This window comes from Pleurodeles waltl, chromosome 8, assembly GCF_031143425.1.
Source record: "Pleurodeles waltl isolate 20211129_DDA chromosome 8, aPleWal1.hap1.20221129, whole genome shotgun sequence".
Lineage (NCBI taxonomy): Eukaryota > Metazoa > Chordata > Amphibia > Caudata > Salamandridae > Pleurodeles > Pleurodeles waltl.
Genome location: NC_090447.1, coordinates 182,306,540 through 182,323,251, shown reverse-complemented (window position 1 = coordinate 182,323,251; position 16,712 = coordinate 182,306,540). Strand labels below are relative to the sequence as shown.

General features: G+C 41.9%; 1 protein-coding gene across 2 annotated transcripts in view; it reads right to left on the bottom strand.

Moving 5' to 3' along the window:
- EVA1C (eva-1 homolog C) overlaps positions 1-16,712 on the bottom strand; it is a 350,955-nt gene that overhangs the window by 118,659 nt on the left and 215,584 nt on the right. For both annotated transcript variants that reach the window (XM_069204028.1, XM_069204030.1), the window contains exons 2-3: positions 12,570-12,775; positions 9,787-9,910 (exon numbers count right to left, since the gene is read on the bottom strand). In XM_069204028.1, coding sequence (XP_069060129.1) covers positions 9,787-9,910; positions 12,570-12,775 — 330 coding nt within the window. The remainder of the gene's footprint in view (positions 1-9,786; positions 9,911-12,569; positions 12,776-16,712) is intronic.

Here is a 16,712-nt window from a genome sequence, read left to right as displayed (position 1 = left end):
TTGTTTGTACCGCCTTGGCAGTCGGAGTGTTAAAGTGGCTGTCTATGTTGCCGGTTTCCGCCAGGGTCGTAATAATTTTTTTTTTTTCACTGGTCTGTTGGCGGTTTTACCACCGCTTTAACACCGACCGCCAGGGATGTAATGACCACCATAATCTTGTAACCTCGTGGGCATTTTGCGTGTTCTACTACACCTATGCGTGTCACTCGCTTCAATCATCCTACCTTTTGCAGAACTTCCAGTTCCAGTTCCCGCTGAGTCCTTTCTGCAGGACCCTTCTCCCACATCTAAAAACACATTCCTGCTGCCACTGCCCTGACTAGATTTGGCACTCCCACCCTTGAACAGAGATACTCTGTCCAAATTCCACACACCTCCTCCAGCCACACAAACCATATTCTTGAAAACTTCAATCATGCAAGGGAGTTCAGACCATGTTATTAACCCCTTACTCATATTTCCCCCTTTTTTTAGACAAACCATATCACCCACCAGCACACTCTGTTTACTGGGAGCCCCTCTCCTTTTGCGCAAAGCGTCTCTCATTTTTGATTTGTACTCTTGCACCATTTGTCTGATTTCTTTGAAATCTGTTTCTGATACCTGCATACCCTCTTTCTTCCTGCCTTTCAACCACCAAGGAACCAATTTTGTGCTCAGCTTCCTTAATAATTTGAATGGACTCAGCAGTCACAGAGTTGAGAGAAGTTCTATAAATAAGTAACATAGATTGCAGTGATTTCCTCCCATCCAGACCCCCCTTTAACTGGTAATTGGATCACTTCCTTGACAATTCTATTGAACCTTTCCACTTGACCATTATATTAGGGGTGGAACACAGCAATTCTCTTGTGCAAAATACCACACCTCTCGAAATTACTCTGGGTGTAATCACTAATGAATTGAGGCTCATTGTCAGTCACCACTTGTTGGAGAATACCCTCTCTGCAAAAAACCTCATCAATCCCACAACACTTTCAGACGTAACCTCCCTTACCATTTTGATTTCTGGCCTTTTAGAAAAATAGTCCACGAAAACTATGACAAATGCTCCCTGCCTTAGTAGAACCACAAACGGTCCATTGATGTCCAACCCATGTTTCCTCCATGGTCCCAGTGGCAACTCCACTGATTGGGATTCTGAAACCAATGCTCTAACAGAATTATCACTTGAGGAACACACTTCCTTACTAGGTGTTCAAAATAGTCTATGCCTGGCCACCACAAATCGGCCCTGACCTGCCTTCTAGTACCGGATATACCCATATGTCCCTCGTGGGCAATGTCTACCACAGCTCTCTTCAGTCCACATGGAGGCACAAATTTGTCACCTCTCATCACAACACTGCTCTCAAAGGTCGATTCCTCATGCACCTTGAAAAAAACCTTCAAATTCACAGGACTTTTCCTTTCCTCAGCCCAACACTGCTTAAGGAATTTTATGACCTGGGTCAACCCAACATCTTTTTCTATCTCGCTTTCCCAACTACTCTCCAACATCACAGGATGATCTGAAGTCACTAAGCTGACATCCCACAAAGTAAAAGCTACCTCACACTTGTCCATGTTGGTGTCATCAGACCCACTTCCAGGCAGGGTTAACATAGACATACAGTCAGCATGTACATTAGTCTTCCCTGGCACATATTTCATATGATATTGAAAAGTTTGCAAATTAGATGCAAGCCTGGCCCCTGAGGCCAGCATATGCACTAAATGTTTGTGGTCAGTTTTGATAATAAATCTAGTATCCCACAAAAAGGTCCTGAAACGTTCCACCCCACCCCCTCCAGACACACTCAACAGTTCCCTTCCAATTACGAAGTGGTTTTTCTCCACATCCTTTAATGCCCTAGATGCATATGACACAATCCACTCTTTGCCATGCTCTCTCTGCATCAGTACACCTCCTAATCCACAGTTACTTGCACCAACTACCAAAATGCACTCCTTCCCTACTTCAAAAGATTTGAGACAAGGGGCACTGACAATCAATTCAGTCCACTTAAATTTAGCATTTTTTAAAGAAGACACCTGAAAGGATCCACTCTGGAGGCATTATTCGGAATAAATTTAGCATAAGGAATGCAACCAGCTGCTCTTAATACTCAGGCAAAGGACCGTTGATGATGCTTTCCACATGGCAACGTTTTAGTTTCATTCCCACACCACTTATGATATGTTCCAGGTATTCCACTTCAGTTTTCCTGAATTCACATTTCTGTAACTTTAATGTGAGGCCTTTGGCTGATAATGCTGTGAAAACACATCTTTAACTTGTCATCATGTTCCTTAGTGTCTTGCCTAAAAACCAAGATATCATCCTGTAAAGCAATTGCTCCTTTCACACCCTCCAATGATTCTTTCATGAGCCTCTGAAACACAGATGCTGTGCTAGCTAACCCAAAAGGCATGCAGCAATATCTGAATAATCCTTCAGGAGTAATAAAAACTGTTAAATTATTTGAGTCACCTTCCAATTTAACTTGGTTATATGCACTTGCCAAATCTAATGTTGAAAAGACTTATGCCCACCGCTAAGGTTGTAACCATCTCATGCAAGATAGGTAGGGGATGGGAGTCCACCCAGATTGCGCTGTTGAGACTGCACAAATCAACACACAATCTCAACTCCCCTGAGGCTTTCACCAAAATCACAACTGGAGAAACCCATGGGAATGATTCCACAGGTTTAATGCTACCTTTCTCACACAAATCCTTCAGCATTTCATTTGGTTTCACTGACTACGTTCTTGACATTTTTCTTTAATTGTTCCACAAAATGACCCACATATGTACCTTCTCCTTCCTTAATAATCCCTTTGTCATTACTAGTAGCGTACACAGGAAGATTAGCCCTGGGGTCAAACCTAATTCCCATTTCCTCCTGGTGGGGCCACCCTAAAAGCGTCTGCCCATTCTTGCCACATATACAGTTCCGTGAGCGTAACGTCCAGAAAAACTCAAATCCGCCAAAAAATATCCCAATAAATCAATTGTATATCCTGTGTAACCATCAGGTGTCACATCAGGGGGTAATAAAACCTTGTTTGGCCACTTCTCCCTGACAATGGCCTGGGAAATAATGGTGTACCATGCACATGAGTTCACCAAAACTGTTACTTTCTTTCCATCAATAATTATATCACAGGATGGAAATCCTCTCTTCCCATCACTTATGCTTAAAACAGTGTGAGGATCCTGATCAAAATCATCAAAAACTGATACCTCATCATCCTCTTGTTGTACAAGATTGACTTTCCTGATGTTGGATTTACACTCTCTATTAAAATGCCCCTTCTTGTTGCATTTAGACCACACGTTATCACTAGCTGGGCAAAATTTTGCATTACTTAAGTGAGGCTGACTTCCACATCTATAACATAAAAGCACTCTTTTTTTCCCATTCTTCTTCTTCCATGTGGGTACCACCCAGGGCCGGCTTTAGCGCTGGTGGCGCCCTGTGTGACAGTCTTTTTTGGCATCCCCCACCCCAGAACCACCTCCTCGGATTCCCTTACTATCACCCAGAAAATGTGCCCCATATCTCTCCATAGTCCCTCTGTCACATACATTCATTCGTTTCAAGGCGCTTGTAAAGGCTGCTTTTACTAATCCACTCAGCTATCCACATAAAATATAGTTCTGTTCTTTGCAGCAGGCATATTAACCCTCAATGCTACTTTATGGTGAGTCAAAGCTGCCACTAGGCAAAACTCCAATCTCTCTCCTTGGCAGGGACATTAATCACAAGAGGTATCTTGATATTTTAATTGCTTCCTGAAGGCCGGACGCACAAGAAACTTTTCAGCAGGTGCTTTTAAATGGCAAGTTTCTAAATTATTGCTAGACACAGTGCCCCCCAGAAGTCAGCCCCCCCATCCAGGTCAGCACCTAGTACAGCCGCATCGCCTAAAGCCAGCCCTGCCACCACCTCATGCTTCTGCCCAAGAGATTTCTTTAGTTTACCCCCACCATGTTTCACAACCACATGCACATCATTATCTTTACCACCTCTAATTTCCTGCACAAAATTTTCTGAGTGTTGAATTGCCTTGGGTATGTCAATAGCAGCATTTAAAGACATATCAGAAGTGGTCCGTAACCTTTCATGTATTTTTTTGTTATTGGTCTTCATGAAAATCTGATCTTGGGACCTGCTCATAGGTGATATGGTCAAAGTCGCAAGTAACTGCCAATGATCTTAATGCTGATACATAATCTTGTAAAGACTCATCCACACCCTGTTTCCTGGAGTAAAATTTAACCTTTCCAAAACCACATTGCTTTTTTCCCCATAGCGAAAATACAACTGTTTGGATGCATACCAATACACATTAATTTCCCCTGGATTAATCAAAGCCAGCAGATTCTTGAATGAGCTCCTTTAAGCCTACACCTCCCAAACAATGATTTAATAATGCTAATTTTCTCTCAGGTTCACAGCCATCCCCTTCTAATACTTCTACATAAGCTAAAAATACAAGCTCACAAATTTCCCAGTCCACTGGTGGCTCACCAGATGCTTCTAGAAATGAGGGTAGCGGAACAACACCTGACAGCGGTGAAGAGATGAGAAGAAATGCTGCAGAAGAACGTTCTGTACAGCAGATACAGTTCCCCAATGAACACGAACCAGCGCACCCATTCAGATGCTCCTTCTTAAGTTGTCCGCTGAAACCCTGGAGCAATAGCGATCATTGGTTGCCCGATGAATGGAAATGCCCCTTTTTGCACTGTATCCAATTAAATAGCTGGATGAAATACTCCTTTCCGTACTGTTTCCACTGAAATAGCCAGATACAATAGGCAATGAAAACCCAAAACACGCCTTGTATCCAACACGGAACTAATACGTAAATTCCTCACCATTTATCGTCATGGTGCAGACAAAAGTTAAGGGGCATATTTATACTCCGTTTGCGCCGGAATTGCGTCGTTTTTTTTGACGCAATTTCGATGCAAAACTAACTACATATTTATACTTTGGCGTTAGACGCGTCTAGCGCCAAAGTCCATGGAGTTAGCGTCATTTTTTAGCGTGGACACCTACTTTGCGTTAATTATATGCAAGGTAGGCGTTCCCGTCTAAAAAATCGACTCCGAGGCATGTGCGTCGGATTTATACTCCCGGGCAAAAATCACGCCCGGGAGTGGGCGGGTCAAAAAAAATGACGTACGGCCGCTTTTGCGCCGTTTTTTAGCACCTGCAAAAGGCAGGCGTTAAGGGACCTGTGGGCTCTGAAGGAGCCCAGAGGTGCCCCCCCCTTGCCCCCAGGGACACCCCCTGTCACCCATGCCCACCCCAGGAGGACACCCAAGGCTGGAGGGACCCATCCCAGGGACATTAAGGTAAGTTCAGGTAAGTGTTTTTAAAAAAAAAAAATTGTGGCATAGGGTGCCCCCCTACATGCCATTATGCCCAATGACCATGCCCAGGGGACAGAAGTCCCCTGGGCATGGCCATTGGGCAAGGGGGCATGACTCCTGTCTTTGCTAAGACAGGAGTCATTTCTATGGAGGTTGGGAGTGAAAAAAAATTGCGCAAATCGGGTTGAGGCGAAAAAATTGCCTCAACCTGACTTGCCCCATTTCTTGACGCCCAAGCCCCATATCCCCCTACGCCGGCGCTGCCTGGTGTACGTCGTTTTTTTTAACGCACACCAGACGGCGCCGGCGGCTAACGCCGGCTAACGTCATTCAATAAATACGGCGCCTGCATGGTGCTTCAGAATGGCGTTAGCCGGCGCTAATTTTTTTGACGCAAAACTGCGTTGGCACAGTTTTGCGTCAAAAAGTATAAATATGGGCCTAAGTGTGGTACGAACCTACGCACCTTCAAACCTCCATGGTATGAAATTGGCTATAATCCATGATGGTATACATAGTGTTATTAATGCATGAGTAAATCGCTCTCTCATGGCTAGTGTATATTAAGGTGAGTATTTCCTAGAATGAACAAATCCACGGAGTCTTAGACTTTAAAGGAGCAGAGTTTAATCCTCAACAAATGACATACAAGCCAGATGCAGCCCATATTTATACTTTTTTAGCGCCGCATTTGCGTCGTTTTTTGACGCAAAAGCGGCGCAAACGTACAAAATACAATTGCTGCTTTTGCGTCAAAAAACGACGCAAATGCGGCGCTAAAAAAAGTATAAATATGGGAAATGTCTAAGAATATTTTCCACCTTTTAAATACATTCCCCACATTCTCTCCCTGCGCTCCAGTTCAGTCATAACACAACACAGTAACAGAATGAAATCCGCAGTATAACCAAGAGCATTATTTAATAGGTGTATCTTATAATGACAGAACAATCACAACGTAACAACGCTGCCGAACACGCGCTAACCATCAAAAGATGCATGTTATTACACGAATACAAGAACATACGTGCTATCGCATATCATGTGAGCATATGAATATGTAACACTTTGGTCATAACACCTAAGAGTATATGTAAAAAACCTCTAAACGTCACTTAAAAAAACAAATATTTATATATAATATTTGCCAGTGGATTCAAAGTTCACATTCCACAGAAAAGAGGTCTTTACTGTGAAATATCTCCTGTAATTCACCGTGCTGAATTTATTTGCAGGACATTTAGCTTTCCGAAACAAATAAAATAGTTAAATGCATGGTTAACAGAGCATTTCTTCTTTCTTTCCGTTCTGGTAAAAAAATAAAAATAACGCTTTATCAATGTAAATACTGCTCTCTGCCCATTAATCGGCACAGGTGGCAAGTTCAACCTAGCAGGCCCACCCTTGATGCAAACATCAAGCCATGATTCCTCCACAGTGTGTGAAAATGAGCACTGAAAGCACAGAACCGTCAGCAAAAAGTTACCCTGTCCCACGATGACATTTATTTACTTTCTTTGTATATGTCTTGTTGAGCCTGCTTTACAGTGTTAGTGTACTACAAGACAAAAACACATTTTAGAATATGTTTTAATTGCCTTACAATGCGAGTTCAATTTAAAAATGTTTATAATAATACACATCATTGCATAAAACACATCTTAAATAGTACCACGTTATTATCAATGTAAACACATATTTCTAGAAACAGTGACCGACATATCTGCAGTTTCAGACAAACAGTGATTACTAAACAAACAACGCCTGAATACTCCAACGTTTTATAAATAGTGCTAAAATCAATTAATAAATCATGTAATATATAAAATATATAATGAGCAACATGTGAAGTAAGGGCCAATGTAGCTATATCGGGATCCAGGTAGATAGATAGATAGATAGATAGATAGATAGATAGATAGATAGATAGATAGATAGATAGATAGATAGATAGATTTAACAACCATAATTTAAAAGCAGTTATGGTTATGTAATAAAACTGAAATCCCCCTGAAATTCCCAGTTATGGTAAGCACCACCAACCACAGCTCGCACACTTGCTATAGAAACCATAACTCACACATCGACTGAAATTCACTCCTTTGTGAGTGACCATACCGTATGACCATAAATTGTAATTTGTTTCAATGTATGTTTTATGTATTAAGTGTTCTTATTGCTCTTGTGAAGAGTGTTTGTAAGTATACTTCGTTTCCACCCAATGGGTCTTCTCTACCCTGAATAACACTGCTATTAAACACGTGCCATTTTTCAACTGAAACAAGGGCAATTTGTGAAGGCATGAGAAATTGAAAGTTAGCGCAAACAGACGAGTTTACAAGATTTGTGGTCTACAATAGAAAATACTATATTTTCACCTCCAAAAATATTGTTGCAATTTATTGGTTTTTTTACCATAAAATATACAACTATAAAATAATAAGAGAAACAAAGGAAGACAAACATTTAAAAAATAACTTTGCGGAGATAAAGCTACAATGTACAATTACCTGTTTTATCCATCTCAATATATCGGTTAATAAAATTACTTTAAAGCATATAGATTTCAACATTATTGTGCAACGGCCTTGAACATTATTTTACTATCAAGAAAAACATGCAGAATATGTTGAAAAGAACACAACTTCCTGCAATTCAGCTCAGATAGTGAGAAACACAAACATTACAAGTCCCCTATGCACTTCGAGGTATTCATTGCCTTTACTTCAGTTATTCATCACCTACAACAATGGTGGCCCATGCCATGCCACTCATGAATAAGTGGGTGTCCAGTGCTGTTCTTCAAGACCCCAGTGAGGCCTTTCCCTCATAGTCTAAGGCTCCTGACGAGGGGCTTTGCAAACCACAATACTCCAGCCCTCCCTTGTCCCAACCCCGTCTCGAACTCTGGGCCCTTCAGGCACATGTAGCAATTAGGCAGCCACTAGGGAGGGCCGGCTTGTCCCTGTAAACATGGGCAGAGGTCTTGCAACACTTGGATAAAGGATACATTGCCACAGAGATGAAGACAGCTGCAACAGGTCAAGCACGCCACCACACAGCAGCATCACAGCAAAGCCAGTGATAACACAAAGGGACCAGCAATCCCAAGCAGCTAGTTGCAGAAGCACCAGCAACAATGTTGGGCTACACACTTCTGAGAAGTACTTGCCGCATTTACAATGTGTTACTCCTTTCAAGAAGTCCTCGAACTTTTATATTGCAAGTGTGGCAGCTCTCCTAAGACATGTGTTTTTTCCCAGCACCTCCTCGAAGATAATATGGAGTTTAACAGCCATGGTCTCTGCTGAGACTTACAACAGATATAGAACCCTAGAAAACACATACACGTGTGTATGAACCAAAGCGCCTTGTTCGTGCACCTCAAAAACTGAAGACACATTACTCACTTCTCACGAGCATCTCCGATCTCTCTGGTTAGAAACAAAGCATAGTAAAATAGAGCTACAAATCTCAGAGAAAGTGTGTGTAAATCAATGCAGTGGGTCTTACAGTGACAGTAAATTAATAGAGGCTATAGTATTTCATAAAAATAAAGGCACCATAATATACGGTCCTACGACTGCAGAAAACTAACATAATCTCGCATGCAGTTACTCTATTTCAGAACACGAAGATCTTGATTTCTGCATTAGGCAGTTCCGTTTAGGTTTGCTTTTAAAACAGTTTTTTGATGAGGTCAGTGGCTTTTCTAAATTTTTGAACTTACTACATGCTTTTCAATGATGTGTTTGGGCACAGAGTGGCTTTATACAACAGATATAGAACCCTACAAAACAAATGCAGACAATAAATACCCACAGCAATACCCTGCCTCCCTCTGTCTACTGTTACCATTGATGAAAGTACCTGTATTGCATAAAATGAATCATCCTCAGTTAATGCTAAGGCCATCACTACTCATGCATATTCAGTGCTTAATTTGTGCAGTTGGTTGCAGGGGCACTCCTTTTGAGCACCAGAAGTTATCAACAGATTTTTACCCATAGCATGAGAGAAAAGATAGAAAACAGAGAAAGGAGAAAGCACGGATGAAAAGCACCTGCAAGAGTGAGATAAGGAGACAAAGTGTGGGGCTGCGGAAGAAAGAGACCCGAGGTGGAATCAAGGACAGATAGCAACATGGTTTGTGAGTAAAAGTTTGGGCCAATGCTTATATTTGTGCATTGGGCTCCTTGACATTTTTTTCTAAACAAAATTAAATACATCCCACCTCGTCTCGTGTTTTTCTGCTACACTTGAAAGGCATCTTATCATAGATAAATTGAAAGATCACAAAAACAGGCAGATTTAAACAGACACACAAAAAAGCAATGCTAGCTCTCCTGTAACAGGCACAGTACAATGCAAGGCATAAACCGCGCTTGTCAGGGGCAGAAGATTATCTGTACTTACTGGGTTTGCATTTAAAGGAAACAAGGAGGTACTTAGTGGTGCCTGGGCAGGGGTCGGGTCCAAAAACACGGCTAGTGACAGGCACTTGGCAGGCTCGCAGGTTCTGGCACTCGTCCAGCATTTTCTACAAGAATAAGGATTAAAGATGAGAGCCTTGAAAGAGAGCCCTAGAGAGCAGCACACAGCACGTTTGTGTGACCCAAAGCGCCTTGTTCATGCACCCCAAAACCTGAAGACACATTACCTACTTCTCACGAGCATCTCCGATCTCATTGGTTAGAAACAAAGCATAGTAAAGTAGAGCTACAAACCTCAGACATAGGGGGTTATTCTAACTTTGGAGGAGTGTTAATCCGTCCCAAAAGTGACGGTAAAGTGACGGATATACCACCAGCCGTATTACGAGTTCCATAGGATATAATGGACTCGTAATACGGCTGGTGGTAAATCCGTCACTTTTCCGTCACTTTTGGGACGGATTAACACCTCCTCCAAAGTTAGAATAACCCCCATAGTGTGTGTAAATCAACGCATCAGGGCTTACAGTGACAGTAAATTAACGGCGGTTACAGTATTCCATAAAAAAACAGAAACCGTAACATGTAGTCATACTATTGCGGAAAAATAATATAATCTGACATGCAATTACTCTATTTCAGAACAAGAAAATATTTAGACCCTGATTTAAGCTGGCCTCCCGCCTCCTTGCGCCACATTAGCGTAATTCTTTTTAAGCTAATGTGGCACAAGGAGGCCAAAATCGCCACGCCAGATTTACAATGTGGTGCAATGCATGCATTGTGCCACTTTGTAACCCCTTGCCTCACATTATACCTGCACCAGGCATAATGTATGCAAGCGGGGCGTTACCCTGTGTGGGGCGAAAAAATGGTGCAAAGAAATCTAAAAGATTTCTTTGTGGCATTTTTTGCAGAATTTTTTACGCCGGCACAGAGCAGGCGATAAAAGGAGGCACACCATTATTTATAATGGGCCTCAATGAGCTTTGCAGGATTAGCGTAAACATTTTTTATGCTAATTCTGCAAAGCACCAAGCTAACATAAAAAATGTTGATGCTAGTTCCCCAACTACCGCCATTGTGCGCTGGATGTTAAATATGGCACACACATGGTTGCGTTAGGGGGGCGCTAAAGGGCGCTGCATTTAATGCAGCACCACTTTTCTTAAATCAGGCCCCTAATTTCTGCATTAGGCAGGTATGTTTAAGTTTGCTTCCTAAACAGTTTTTCGATGAGGTCAGTGACTTTCCTAATTTTTTGTAACTTACTACATGCTTTCAATTATGTGTTTGGGTATAGAGTGGCTTTATGCTTAACTCGGCTTCTAGTGGGAAGCAGCCAATGGGGCTGCCCATTAAATAAAATAAAATGGACGTACTGCCAGTATCACTGTTTAATCTTGAACGATGCAAGAGCAGCACAATTAAACACATAGAGAACAAAACCACATGCTGATACAAAGGACTGGGGCCTCAATGACAGAGTGTACATGTGAAACTGTGGAATACTGAGATAGTGTCCAGTATCCACAGTATACCTCTCAACGCATCCTCGCTAGAGGGTGGGATTCTCCAGGAAATAATCCTTTCCGATCCCACAAACCAAATAAATCCATTGACATTAATGGCACTCTCCTTGCAAACCCGAGTCACCTTTCACAAGCATTAGCCATGCCAATAAGGCTTGCTTATAGCTGAAAGTGCCTTTTCAGTCACTGATGACTTTAGGAACTCAGGCCTAGATTTATAAAGAGTTCAAGCAATGCAGGGCAGCAGATAAAGTTTCTGTGCTGTGTTGTGTAAACGGGAGAGAGCACAAATGGGGTATATCTACTATAGCCTTAGAACCCGCCGTAGCGGGCTCTACCGGCTATTAAAGGCCCGCTCCCCGCGTTAAATGCCCAAGCCGAAGGCCGTATATTGAATACGGCGCACACATGGTGGCGTTAGGGGGGCGCAAGAAAAGTGAAGCTACCTGAAATGTAGCGCCACTTTTCTTAAATCTAGGCCACAGACCTTTATTAAAAAGTCTTTGCTATGAACAAAGAGGTTGACCTGAAGAGGAGAAGGTTAGGTGCAAATTGGCTCACAGATCTGCAAATGAAGTGATGCAAACCCCTTGCAAAATAAAACCACAATGATTATTCAACTGGTTTTCTATGAAATATATTTCTTCTTGATAAATACATAAAGGAAGCTAGTTCTTCCACATTTTAACTTTCATTCTTCCACTTGTCACGCCTCCTCTGGTACGCACATTTACATCCAAGATTCGAGGGACCCAGGATCCTCTTAACTTAAATTTATGAGGCATAGTAGCAACGAGGCCAAAGCAAATATTCCCCTGGTCACTACAGCCAGCTCTTATGTGGTGGTCATTTCAATGCTGACTGGTGCCTTGTGAATCCAGGATTTAAAAGTTAGAAGGAGGGCGAGGGGAATACATCATAGAAGTGACACACAGGGGGTATCAATTTCATAGTCACCGTGCCTCAGAATTCTTTAGCCTTTGCAAGGGTAACTGATGGGCTGGTAGCATCCAGACCATACTTGAGGAAATTAAATCTTAAATTACTTGTTGCCCTTGCTTTTGCCTCATGTGACTTATGCTCTAGTAATTTAGCTGTCAAAAAAATGAAGAACTTGGGCCAGGTAGTGATAGAAATCAATTTCCCTTAAGAACAAACGAGAAGTGTAAAGGACACTTAAGGAATATTATATGTAGCAGCCTCCACTTTCCAGTTATGTTACTTCATGTAGTACCTGTAAAGTGGTTTCCGCGAAGCAATCCACACTTTCTTTATCCATGGCTTCCGGCTCTGACGTAGAACACATGTGGTAATTCTCAAGTCTATGTCCGTAAAAAGCTGACTGAATACTTATTGTTGAATGACGAGGACACCGCAAGCTTATTTGGTCCCCGTCGCAAGCATACACTGTATGATTCCGTAGAAGTTTAGTCAGGTAATCTGCAAGAAAGATACCACAGTATTTGTACTGCAAAATCCGGGTAGAAACATTCAAACATCAAAGGGATACAAAATTGTTTACAAAATCTGAGCACTATATCCAAATAAAGAGCATGATGGGTGGTTAGTTTCCACTTTTTGGAGAAAAAGTTATTACAGGCAGAACAACAGGACAAAATACTCCCCGATGTAAGGAAGGCATGCCACAGAGTACCTCCAAAAGATTAGTTGTTTTACTGAGCACTAGTTGTGAAAGGTGTTGTAACCAAATGCACTGTGTCTGGTGAGCGTGATCATGCTTCTTGGTAGAGAGTGCATAGCTGAGGGTGTCCTTCTTGAGATCCTTGAAACAATCATGACAGATGGGCTGCATACATGAGACCACATGTGCTCCTAGTAGGGTGTTGACTTGGAATGCAGTTGCTTATCTACATTGCAGTCCACCACCATGACCTATCACTACACCTGCACCATTGCATCTAACTACCACTAGTTATCCAAAACACAAATGCCAACACTAACTCTAAGCCTAACCCTAGCCCTTGCCCTAAGTCTATCCCTTACCCTAAACCAAGTCGACCATGAAGTATAACTCTCCCCTTTATGCGGACCATAATCCCGATGCATCTCTAGCCCCAATCATAAACTTACCCATGGCCTTTTCCTGAGCCCTTATTCCTATCCTTATGCCTAGATGAGTCAGTGTAGTGTATTCTTAGTGGTGGAATGTTCAATGTATTGTCTCTCTTTTAATGTTAAGTCAGTGTAGAAGATTCAAGGTGGTGTGAGTGCAAATTAAAAGTTAGTAGAAGCAACCTCTACCCAAGACCCTCACAAAACTGGTATGTAAGTCAGCACTGCACACCACCACACAAAAATGGGTTAGGTTATGTATCTGAAGTTATTAGCCTATCTTCATAATTGAAGGACCTTCAAAACTTCCAACTATGGCCGACTGACTGAAAAAAAGCTGAATACCGTAGGGAGTAAGTCATAAAAAAGTTTTAAAAAACATACATAATCAGCACAGCCCTAAGAAAATCGTCAGTAAATAGTTCACAAGAGAAATTACTCATGCCAAAAACGTTGTTAACATCTTGAAAGATGCTGGGGAAAATTGCATTCCATAGTAGATACGTTTTTCAATGCCTCCACCACCAAGATGGTGCAGAAAATCCATTCTTTAAAAAAAGGAGAATTAGGGTACTGTGGATGGTCCACCAGGTCAGCAGAGGGATATTCTCAGCTGATATGGTGTAAGATCTCCCAACGTAGAACTTAGAGATCTGCCCCAGGCAGGCAATGATCTCCATGGTGGTGGTTCCACTAAAGGCATTACAGCTTTGCTGAGAGGCTGCCATCTTTGTATTTTTATTTTTATGAAAACCACAAAAGAAATGTCCTGACACACTAGGGCCTCCCTGTATGAGGGTCATTTCTTTGGTTCCTGTAAGGGACTGGAAGGCTTTATCATGTGTCTCTGAACAGGAAAATATACCTCATAACATTTGCAATAAATAGGGGAGATGTTTTAAAGTATATTTACAGATGGCCCAATGTTAGACGGCAAGACGTTGGGCAGGTGTTTCACCGACAGAGCCAGAAATGGCTCTGCTGTCATAAGCAAGGCACTTCCACAACTCTAAATAGAGTGGAGGAACACCAAGTTTGGCATTGGATGTGCGACATCCACTGCTTTTTCATGGATGTCACACATTGACCAAATTGGAAATGAGTCCTTTAGTCCTCAATCATTAATGAAAATATAATTCCACTATGATGTTCTTGCTGTGCAAGTTATTCAACACTTAATCACACCTACTTGTCCCACTGAGTGCTAGCTTCCATCCAATAACAAAATTCATTCTTTTAAATTAACAAAATAGTGACATAAGGGTAACAATGGCTTCGATTTTTCTTCCCGAGAACCCCTAAGCCCTCTCCTTATCAATTACTTCAGCCTTCACCAGGTCAAACCAACTTCAGATCAACTTTCCTTCCTTGCCAAGGAGCATAAAGCATTATTGGTTAGTTGCAGGCACTTACAGAGTGAACTAATCCCATGGGTGAAAATCATTATGGGAGCAATCTTCCCTTTGACACTCAATCACCTCTAATGATCTTTAACTATTACTGTGAAGCCCTTTTGGAACTTCTGCAGTCTTGGACGGGTTTGTCAGACACTGGTGAGTGCCAATAATGCTTCTTGGAAGAGGAAGTGAACATGTGAAATTTAGAGGATTCATGTCACCTTCTTGTCTTGAACAACGGAGAGCCAACAGAGCTTCCCCCTTCCTCCTGCTTCTTATGCGTATGGCTTTGTTCTCCGTATTTCACATAATTTTGTAAGGTATGAGGTCTCCCTCCTCCAGCTTTTGCCTCAGTTGCCCTATGTTTTCTTTTAGTGGTGTACACTGGTCAGTACATAACCCTTGCTATGGGTAAGGCCTTTAACATGTACTACTAAGCAATGTGTTTGTGGGGGTAGTAGGGTACGTGGAAGCGCATATTCAATAGTTAAGTGTATTATATACATGCAATCATATCGTAAACAAATTTACATAAAATAACCTGATATGCAGTAAGTTTGAGTATCATATGTAAGTGGTCATATTGGGATACATATTTCAGAGTTAACACAAGGTGGAGACTGCATTAAGATGTACATATGAAATGGCACCTTGAAAAGGGTCTTCCTAGTTTATACAGATGTGGTCCAATGCTTGTTTAACACTACTTTACATTTTCTAGCACTTTGAACTTAGCAAACACTTGTTTCGCCCTGAGTGGGGGCTTTCCCAAGGATTTAAGTATGTCTGTGATTATTTGCCCATTCCTACCTGGCGTGAGTTGCTCTGTCCATGTTAGGATTGTCTCTGTGCTGTCATGAGTTAAGACGTCATTGTGCGGTTTGAGCTGTAATGGTCATTTGTCCGTCTTAGTATTGGTCAGGCTAGCCTTTCAAAAATACTTCAACATCATCCACTTACTCCCAAATCTCAGAAGGAGTGCAGGGGAGAATGATAAATCGTTGGCACTTGTAACCAACATCTTTGACTAGGTGCCACATTAGGTAACACTTCAACTTGGTGAGGAACATATGACAATCTGACCCTCATGTGCTCTCGTAGGGCAATCACCATTTCTGCAGGAGAAAAACACTGCTCACAGGTCTCTGTGGCTCACAAACACACTATGAACAGGGTGAAGTAATCTCATGACTAGATTACTGTAAAGGATCCCACATAGGACTTCCGTAGAAGATAGTACACCAGCTCCAGCTCACACTGAACAGAGCAGCCAATGTGATTCCTTACCAGTGATGCTATGAAATACCGCAAATACTTTTCAGTTCCTGCTGCAAACAAACAATATTTCAAAGAATGTCCATGTGTAAAAAAGCATGTCTAAGTTAGAACATTCCTAAAATAGAATATCTGTTGTGATAATAAAATACAAGCGCAGATGATAGAACTTTTGCTGCAGTGACTTTTAAATCACATGTGCTTCTGAAAAAGCAATTTTGTCTTGTATTCCCTAACCCTGAAAAAACATAATTGTAAGCAAAAACCATTCTGGTAAGACCTAATGCCTTATGTGATGTGTGACATTGTGAAATCAAGATAATTCCAAGAAGTGGGGGTATAGTCCCACAGGATGAGTGAGCTGGATGTGATAGAGGTTATGCATTGTGAAGGCAGGGGCTGCTGGTCATGCAGACCAATCAGGATCACCAGTAGGTCATGTAACAATTAGCTTCTCCCACTCCTTCTTTTTCCCTTTTCTGAGACAAGACACAAATCCTGAAAAATCGTGGAACCTGTCATAAAAACCAAGTGCATTCCAAGAGAGAGACTCCAACCACCTTGTGAAGGTGCTGAGATGGCACTAAGGAGTCGCCAAGGAGACATCAGCAGCAAGGCAGCGGTAGTGTGCA